The sequence below is a fragment of the Planococcus citri genome, chromosome 2 (genome assembly GCF_950023065.1).
Source record: "Planococcus citri chromosome 2, ihPlaCitr1.1, whole genome shotgun sequence".
In the NCBI taxonomy this organism is placed as follows: Eukaryota; Metazoa; Arthropoda; class Insecta; order Hemiptera; family Pseudococcidae; genus Planococcus; species Planococcus citri.
Window position 1 is genome coordinate 80,204,475 of NC_088678.1, and position 9,881 is coordinate 80,214,355.

At 39.5% G+C, this 9,881-nt stretch overlaps 3 protein-coding genes across 3 annotated transcripts in view; 2 read left to right on the forward strand and 1 right to left on the reverse strand.

Moving 5' to 3' along the window:
* Positions 1 to 9,881, reverse strand: part of LOC135837960 (roundabout homolog 2-like) — a 638,803-nt gene that overhangs the window by 492,989 nt on the left and 135,933 nt on the right. The gene's annotated exons all lie outside the window — the stretch shown is intronic.
* Positions 163 to 2,603, forward strand: LOC135837952 (mucin-2-like). Its single transcript, XM_065353396.1, has one exon. It carries the CDS (start codon positions 341 to 343, stop codon positions 2,522 to 2,524), a length of 2,184 nt encoding a protein of 727 aa, XP_065209468.1. The 5' UTR covers positions 163 to 340; the 3' UTR covers positions 2,525 to 2,603.
* LOC135837954 (uncharacterized) lies at positions 3,489 to 7,598 on the forward strand. The gene is made up of 2 exons (XM_065353399.1): positions 3,489 to 3,794; positions 3,952 to 7,598. The coding sequence occupies exon 2, from the start codon at positions 3,971 to 3,973 to the stop codon at positions 6,200 to 6,202; it is 2,232 nt and encodes a 743-aa protein (XP_065209471.1). The 5' UTR covers positions 3,489 to 3,794; positions 3,952 to 3,970; the 3' UTR covers positions 6,203 to 7,598.

A 9,881-nucleotide genomic window follows, 5' to 3' on the forward strand; every position in this document is an offset into this window, starting at 1 on the left:
TCATCAAGTATTAAATTTAATTGCGATAAATTCAACATGTTCTCACATTCTGTGTGATGTTAAAGTGAACGTTGTACGGTTGTGCGCATGCTTCAACTTGCATTATTACGTATTTTACCTGATGTTGTGAAATACTTTCCCTCCTACCTGTACCATCAAACCAAGCTTCTTCCTAACCCAGGCCCTCACAGGCCATGGTTTCTTCGCCGATTACTTGAAGAGATTCAAGATAATAAGGAGTAACCTCTGTGTATGCGGTAATCTACAAAGTCCACAACACCTCATCACTGAATGTACAAATACCCAAATTGCTGAGATCAGGGAACGGTACCCAGTAGAAATGCTTGATGTCACTCCCACCAACTTACAAAATCTGAATCAACTCATCAAAGAACTCTTTCACATCCGGGACTCCATTAAAGTTATAGCTGACAAATCTACCACAGATACTGAGGGAACGTCAGATGTGGATGATCCATCACCTTTAACCACACTATATAGTCTCCAAGAACTACCTCCTACTACCAGTATCACCAGCACACCAATACCAATGCACCTGCAGTCACCATCACCAGTCTCTATACTCCAAACACAACTAACACAAGTACCAGAAACCACCAACAAAAACAACGGAGTAACAAGCTTACCTACCTACTCACCATCAGCACTGAAGCTTGTGCCTAGAACAGTGCTGATAGCTAGCGAGCTACTCAAGAGGAACCAAGAGGTCTGCAGCAGCCCAGTCACACAACATTCAACTGAATCCTGTATTAGTTCGGAGGCCTCACAAGGAGGTGACCAGCATCATTCACCAGGGTTCGAAAACGAATGGCTAGCTGCAAGGAGAAACTTCACAGCAATTAACCTACCCAAATTCAGTCCAATGGTGCAACCTATCAACCCAATCCTGCAGCAAACAGACCACATACTTGGCCCACTTTCTTCACCAACCTCATCCCCTAGGAAGAGAATCATGGTATCCAACTCCCTTTTCCAACATACTACAGCAATGCCACACCCTGAGCACAATGTACTGTATTCTCCTGCCAACACAACTACAACAACATCAACAACTACTGCCCAACATGGCCGTGTCATCCGAAACTGTAAAAGCCCCCCTGCACACAACATTAGCACAACACTGGGAACAGGGAGATATAATATTCCTGTTGTACACTCCAGTCCAGTTGAGGGGCACAGCACATCAATACCAGTGTACAATGGTTGGAACAGCCCAGGCTTTCAACCCTGCAACTTCTCACCGTTAACCCTCACACCAACAGCTCACCAACATAGAATGGACTACACAAGTAGCTTTGAGGTCCAGTGCTCTCCAAATCTGATCCAGGTACCTATCAGCAAGGTGTATCCACCAATCAACTTGAACAAAACATCGCTGAAAGCTAAGCAGGTAGCAGACGCCTTTGAGAGTCACAAAAACAGAATACAGTTCATGCATGGAGGGGTGACTCCAGGCTCTGTAGCTGAGGAAACACCAAAACAAGATCATTCAACTTTCTCCATTGGTGGGAAGCTGGGCATCAAAAAACCTCCATCAAACTACACACCAATGGGACCATATGTAAACCGACACATCTTGGAGGATGTAAACCGACGAATAATATTCCTAAGGACCACCTTCCCCCCAACTCCCAGAAAGAGTAGCACTGAGCTCTCCACTTCTGTGGCATACCAGCACTGGGAAGAGGCCTCAAAGGAGGCTGAACCCAGGAGGATAATCTCAACAGCCCAGAGACAGTTGCTCACTCAAGGAGGCCTGGATCATCCATACTCCCTGATATTCAGTGACCATGTCTACATACCTGCTATGCAATACCTGGTGCTTCGTGGAATCCAAGAGCGCTTCTACGCCCCAGTCAGTGCTGCTAGTGTGGGGGATCTTCTCCCATACGAACAATATCTTGACATGCACGAACCAACACCTCGTGATGTCGAGACCAGACTCATCGCCTCTGCTGCAGAAGCAATGAGGAGAAGAAGCTTGGGAAATATGGCTTTAACAGCAGTTGAGTCCAACGGCCTACTCACGCTGGAGGAAGCCAATGAAGACATATTTCTTCAGGGACCCTCCTTTGCACTGGCACACTGTGTCAGCCAAGACCTCAGAATGTCCGCTGGGATAGCGAGGGACTTTGTCCGCCACTTTGGAGGCAGAGAGATGCTACTGACCCAACCACACAATGTGGGGGAAGTGGCAACTCTAAAGCGGAAAGTCGAAGGAACAGTGAGCCAGGGACATTATATAATATTCTGTGTCGTCACAAAAATCCATTACTACGACAAACCAACATATAAGGACTTCTCCCTTGGCATCCAAAATCTTGCCAGGGAATGTACCAGAAGAAAAATAAAAAAACTCGCTATCCCACGGATTGGATGTGGGCTGGACCAGCTTGACTGGGGCCAGGTACGGCCAATCATCGTAAGAGAGTTCAGGGAGATACCTATCAATATCAAGGTATGTAACTGGACCTCCCCTAACACCCGCTCTAAAACGAATTGATAGCACTTGTAAATAGATTATATAACAATGTAATAAAGTAAATATTCTCCCCAAATATATCTTATTTAATTTAATTTAATCTATATAGTACAATGTATGTATATTATTGTAGCACTACCCTAAGCTGAAGGATGGAAGAAACCTATGGTATGTGTCCATTCTCAGCATTCAAAACTACTCCAACGTTATCCACTATGTAAGGTAGGACCGAGTGTTCCCACTTTCACACATCAGAAATAATATCCTTTTGGACAATCCTACTCTAGGAGATCTCTTTCTGAGGTAGTTAAGGGTACAGTGGTGCCCGGAGACCTCCTAGGCCTACCCCAAAATGGGAGACGGGTCGGGGGTCGCTCCAAATCCGCGGAAGGGGGGAATGGGCTACATCCTAGGGTGACCACTCCCTCAACCCCGAAGTGGTGGGAGCGATTCTGGGATACTGCCTAGGAGCTCCGGGCCTTTGGCCTGGTGCTGGGGGGGTGGGTCAGCAGTCCCAACCAAAACTGGGGCCCCCCACTCACTGCGGCTCCAGGACCACTGGGTGGCCGAACCGTCCCCTTCCCCTCCTAGTTTTAAGCAAAATTGAAACACTCCTAATCTTGGCTTAGTTTAAGTTGTACATAGTCTTTATAGCTAAATTTTAGTATTAAGTTTGTAATTTAGTATTAGAATATACATCACCCTCCCCTTAAACTTAAGATTGTACTGGTATTATCTCTGCGGAAGGGGCGGGGCTTAGGCCCCGCCCCCTCACCGCAGGGATAAGTAATTATAAGATGTAAATATTATTCAAAATAAACCCTTTTTTTTAAAAAAAAAAAAAAAACCTGTACCATCGCCACTTCCGCCAAGTGTCGAAATAATATGAAGATATGAAGTAAAACAAAGTACAAACGTCAGATACACCTGTTCTGTTATCTTCTATCCAATGTGGAATGTACAGAAAATGTGTGTCGCACATGCGCACCTAGATTCCTGGGAATAGCTCTGAAAACTCTATTTTTTGAACTGTGGCAATTTCGTAATTTTAACGTTACATTACATTTATAGTACCTAAATATGAACTATGAACTGCTCGTGCATGATGCAAATGATGCATTATCTTATTTACCATTGGTGACTTTTGAGATGGTTTATTGTTGGGTATATTGAATGATCGTGCCATTTTTTTTTTTCAATGTTTCATCAGTTTGGTAGTAAGTATATTTGTGTGGTTTTATTGTGATTTCAAGAGCAGAACGTGTCAATTTCCATCCAGTTTTACTTTCTAGTGAGTATATTCGAGTCTTATTCGATCATTTTGACGTTTTAAATGTAAACTTTAATTCAGTGTATAAGCTCAATATGAAAGTGTTTGATGCTCATCGTAAGTCGAATATATCCACGAGTTGAACGATACACTACAACTATAATCTGATTTTTCGCAGGTAATTTCCAGCCAGCGCAATGGATAGCGAAACGTACAAAAAAATGACCTACTCGGCGACGGATTTGCAATGTCTGGCTGCCAAATCAGTATGCATTCGACTAGTACACGAATGGGCCGAAGGCGAAATGCCCGTAATCGACGTATGGAAAAAAGGTAACGGCTACGATACTTGCTCGGTTCACGATTGGTTCCTATGGCAGTTATATGAAATGCCTGTGCCTCGAATCGCGATCATACCGAACCTAATTCGAAACCAAATCGAAGACAACATGGCGCTGATCGTCGAGCAAGTCATGGTTTGGATCCAGTATCATCACGGTGTGAATTTCTTCCACGATCAATCAACCGAACCAACGTCTTCGTTGAGCGAATACGTCGTCAAACTGGTTTGGAACCATCAATTTAAAATCGATTACGCAGCTACCGCAGCAAATATCTTGACCAATGAGAACCTGAGTCCGTTAGAGAGGTTCAGATTCGCCAGTACTTACTGCATCGTCGAACAGATGGAGAAGTTTCGAGATGCGATGGATTCGATACCGGAATGGGATTTTATCACGGATCCGTTCGTCGTTTATTGGAGCAAGTACTTGAAGAACGAGTTGGATACGATCTCGGTTCCGGAAGATTTCTCCATCGATACGATTATGTTCATTAAGACGTCGGAAGAGTATGATTTTTGGCCACCGGTAGCGTACTTCTTCGATAAATTAGACTCGGTCAGCAAATCCAGCAAATTCGAACGTATCGTCGAATTGTACGGTAAACGATACTTGAAAGATTTATTAGCTAAATTAACAGATAAAGAATGGAATCTAGCGTGTCGTAATTCGATATCGAAACTGGTCCAGCAAATCGTCCTGTGGGGTGCTTTGGACGACGTACGTTACGTTTGGAAGCTGTTCAGAACTAAAATGGATTCGAAGAATTTCTGCTCCATTCTAGAAACGCTCGTACCTCTATCGATGAGAAACGCCGACGATTTCGTAAAATGGTCCGAGTTATTGGTGGAAATCTGGAGCAGTGCTAGCAGCAAACTGAAGCAATCGGCTGTCGACATGAAACTATGGGAGAGTATCGGTGAAAAATGCATCTTCCATATACCGAACGAAGAAACGCAGGATTTTCAAGCCCGTCGTCAGATCGCCGATCCGATGAAATTCATCAGACTCGTGTTGAAGACCATCGAAGCCAAGAAACGATCGACGTTTTTCGAGAAGAATTTCTGCTGGTTGATTATCTGGGCACCTTTTGCCGAAGTGGATAAATTGATGCGAGATTTCCTCGAACGTTATAATCGCGACGTTGCCAAGGTGAAAAAAGGTATCGCCGAATCTCCGGGAATGGAACGATCGCTGATGATATTGTTGGGATTTGGCGAATTCGACGAATTCGATACGGCCATTTCTTTTTATATACAAGGTGTAGGCAGCTTCTTTAAAGGAACCGATGATACGCTGGAGAACAGTATGATGTGTTTGAAATGGACATTGATCATGAATACGGCCGGTCTGAGCACGATGAGTATTTGTTTGTATTTCGCTGACTGGAGGTCGCTTTTCGAGTACGTGAAGAAAATGGTCTCGTGGCAGAGTATCGCTATAGCTCCGGATGCTTTTATGATAACGCTGATCGAGATGGGATTCGTGCCTGGAGTCAATCACTTGACCGAACTACTCATCGATTGCAAAATGAAAGTTTTGCAGCAATGTCTCGGTACGATTTTGTCGCCGAATGATCACCGATTGAAAGGTTTAAAGAAGAAATTCAAAGATCACATGTTCAAGACCATGTTCGATTCAGAGTGGAATGTTGAAAGGATTTTTAATCGAGCTGATACGCGAGATTTCCTGCTTTGGATTTATAACGGCGATGAGAACTTGATGAATAAGAATTTCAGGCAACCGCACCTGTTTCCTAAAGGGTTTCTGGTCCATTTGAAGTATTGCGCTTCCTTAGGTCCGTTTCAAGTCTCCAAGTCTATGGAAGAGTTTTTAGAATGGTGTTTTGAGACGGAAGAGGAGAGAAGAGAGTTTAAACGAGAGATGATTTTTAAATTTCGCGAGTATAAAGTCATCGAAGATTTGCTGACTCGTAGGAGGTATCGTCGAGCTATGTTGTATTGGTTTTTCGACGGCGATGTCAGCGCAATTGAGAAGTTCACCGACGAGTATGGACATGATCCGATATATACAGGTACCTTCGGTCGTCAGGAGTTGATGCGATGTCTTGTAAATGATGAGCGATGAACGAAGTGATTGAAAGTTTCGAGTATTAATTTTATTGTGTTTAGAATAATTGATTTGTTTTGTCAAATTTTCCTCCCATTGAGAGAATATTTTTTGTGATTTCGAAGATGCTGGTTTAATTTTTCAGTCATCTTTTGAAATTATTTTTTTCTACCATTTTTGAATGGATTTTATGTATTTTAATCTATTTTTTTTTCTTACCATTTTTGAATGAATTTTATGTACTTTAATCTACTCGTATTTTTGTATTTAAAATTTGAAGAGCCTTTCGGGACTTAGGTGGTGAAATTCGCTCTCTCTGCGATTTTGGCGAAATTCACCCAAAATGCGAGTTTTGATGTGAAACCATCGCCAATGTTTTTTTGAGTCGACCTTCCTCACACTAACTCGAGTATTGTGGCCATAATTTCGTTATGTTTAGTGATTTTTTTAGGATCGGGGGGGGGGGGGGTGAAAATTTCAAAAATTCGTAGGAAAAAAATGTGAAGAGGCCCTCGTCGAAATTTACTCAAAAATTTGATTATTTTCGGTATAACATACCTACTTTTTGTGGAGTTCAAAAATCGATGCAACATGCTGAAAAAAATTAAAACCCTCTTAAAAACGCATTTCTTCGTAGTCTTATGTTTTTCTGTGTTGATGAAGGTCAATATTTTTTTTTAAATTTGAATTTTGAGCAACTTACATTTGAAGAGGACACCAAAATGGTGATTTTTGATTCTCAAGCCTCAAAGGAGACATTCTTAGGTATATGGATTATGGATCCAATTACACGTAGCTCATTATTTTATACACTTGTGAACATTTTTCTCGTGCTTTTCTCCACTTGAGTACATAACTCCAAAATTGATTATTTTTAATTCATTTTATTTTTTTCAATTTCCTGAAAATTCTAGCCTTTTGTTTTGAAATTTGGGTAGGTATTAAGTTTTGAAAAAAACAAAAATTATTTACACGCACTCATATAGAGACTTATTTTCTGTGAAAGTTTCGAAAATTTTGGACAACCTTTTCCGCAAAGAGAGAATATTGAATTTTGAGCACGTATGGCCTCAATATAAATGTACTTGGGTTGAGGTTAGGGAAGGGACTTGAAAAAATTTTGGGATAGTTTTACATCGAAATTAACATTTTGAGCGAGTTTTGTGAAAATTGGAGAGAGTGGGGATTTCACTATATCATCCTGAAAGGCTCTTTATTATTATGTAGTAAGTACTTAGTAGGTGCTTGAAGTGCACGATGATTAATTTTATTTTGCATAAATTTTATACTTACCTACCTAATGCATTTTTTTGAAATATTTATATGTATAAATGTGTATGCTTCTTTGTTTTATTGATGATGTAATATTGTTTTTATACGAAATGTGTAATATACCTACAACGTTTTTATTTTATTTGAAAAATGTTTTCGTAATCGATTTATATGTAGTTCTTGGTAATTTTTTTGATGGTGGAGAAGATAATGTTGATTTTTTTTTTCTTGAAAATTTTTACAGTGTTATTTGCATCCTTTCTGAATGGAAGTTTTTCTGATATTTTCGTTGAAAATAGTGAATTGTGTAGGTGCAGTTTTGTGGTATCATATTCTATCGAGTTTGATTAACCTGATGACATCAGCAAGATCGATATTCGAAAGTGTAGAATTGCTGAATTGGAAAGTGTGTACAATTTTGGATCAATTGACAAATTTTTTTCGAAGTGGTTGAATGGTTCAGTTGATTTATCAAATGAGTTTCGTTTTTAAACATTTTAAATGTTGGTAAAAATGAGTAAAAATTGAAAAAATCAGTATCTGGTGGTTCTTATTTACTCTCATGATATTTTTCTCGCTCCCTGCCTCGAAATATTGCTGGTTTTTATTGAAAAAAAATTAAATCGTTCATTTTCGTAGCAGCAGAATACTTTTGAACTATCCACTTTTCGAGCGAATACTTTCCAGGGCCGTCGAGAGCCGAGGTCTTTTTTAGAGGGGGGGGGGTCGACTGATGTGGCAGAAAAATATCAATTTTGCCAATTTTATTTTATTTTTTGGATTTGTCTATCAGAATGTTTCTAAATACGAGTGCATAACTCATTTTTTTCTTATTTTTGGTTAAAATCTTACTGAATAGCTGCTTTTTGAGGGAACATCTCTCCCCCCTCCCTCTAGAGCCATCAAGTTTGAATGTTTGAACAAAATGCTGATGAAAAATCGAAGTGGTTGTATGTGTTGAAATACGAGGGGAAAAAACATTCAAGGGAGTGATTTGGAGAAAGTTCGATCAGAGTTGAAAATTTTCAACTTTTTCTTACAATTTTCTTTTTTAGTTTTTTTTTTTTCAACTTTTGGCAAAAAACGAGACTTTCTTCTTCAAGTTTAGTACAAATTTTTGAAAAAAAGTACTGTAGGATTCGTCTTTCTGAAAATTTTTGACAAGGAAATGATGGAAATTTCTGGGGAAAAAACGCGACTTTTGTGTAATTTTGGAAAGGAGTGGAAATCTCTAGCCAATTTTGCTAAAAAGCAAGAAAAAATGTTTGCCAAAAATCCAAAATTTGAAAAAATCAAACAAAAGTAACCGTATCTGAGAATGATTGACAGAAATGTAGGTAGGTATTTTTTTTTACAATTTTTGTCAGGAAAATGCAACTTGATAATAAAACGGAAACTGTTCGAATCGAAAGCGAGCATCTAGAGTACCTAGTTCCTGATATGTGAGTTTACTTGGAATCAAAACTTGTTTTAGGAAAAAGTGAATACGAGTTTTTTTTTTTTTTTTGAAAATTAAGAGAAGGGATCTGTATGAACTCATTCTAGTCAAATCTGATTGGTAGAACTCATTTCATTGCTTTCACTAAAAAAGTTGAAGAATTTAGGGCAGATTGGCCCCACTGCCGTTAGGTAATGCTTATTAGAATTCCCCCCTATATTGTGAATATCATATCGGTAACGTGTTTATATTTTAACAGAACAACGTTTGCAACGAAAATAGGTATATGTACAGTACGTATATTTTTGTATATTATGATGCATAAGACCAAATCTTCTATAGGTACACTCTAGATAGATGGATAGAGCTCGCAACTCGCACCTTTATATTTTATGACCTAAGATAGTATTTTTATCAATGAATCCTATGTACTACGTGTACTGAGAAATTGCGCCAAAAGTACCATGAAGGGAGGAGTCTCAGTACCTTATGCATCTTTATAATACAAAACTCTCGCTCTCACGCCGTTTCCTCACTTGGCTAGGTGACCATGATTCGCGATAGTTGGTTCTTCATCAACATCAAAATCTGATGCTGTGGGATCCTCTCCGATAGAGGTGACCACAGTATCTTCTTTTTCAATTAATATTTTATGATTAATTTATTCTTTTAAGTTAACGTCATCTCTGGCATGACAAATTCTTTTTATTTTCAAATTAATGGTCCTTGGACTCATAATTATTAGTGAATCTTTTTGGTAAGGAGGAATAATCTAGATATTCCGAATTACGCAAAGTGTGATAGGTGTCTCATTTAGTTAAGTGCCATCAAAAGCCCATAGTATTAGGAGGGCTCTGGAAAGCAATGGTAAACGTGTACAGTGTTCAAGTAAGTGGTGAAATACACCTACTTGGCTACTTAATTAATTATAAGTTATTGTACATGGGTTACGAGCATGGAGTCGTAATCCATAATTAGTATTAATTG

Excerpts from the sequence above, each read along its gene's own strand:
- LOC135837952 (XM_065353396.1), top strand. The coding sequence starts at position 341 with ATGCTTGATGTCACTCCCACCAACTTACAAAATCTGAATCAACTCATC.
- LOC135837954 (XM_065353399.1), top strand. The coding sequence starts at position 3,971 with ATGGATAGCGAAACGTACAAAAAAATGACCTACTCGGCGACGGATTTG.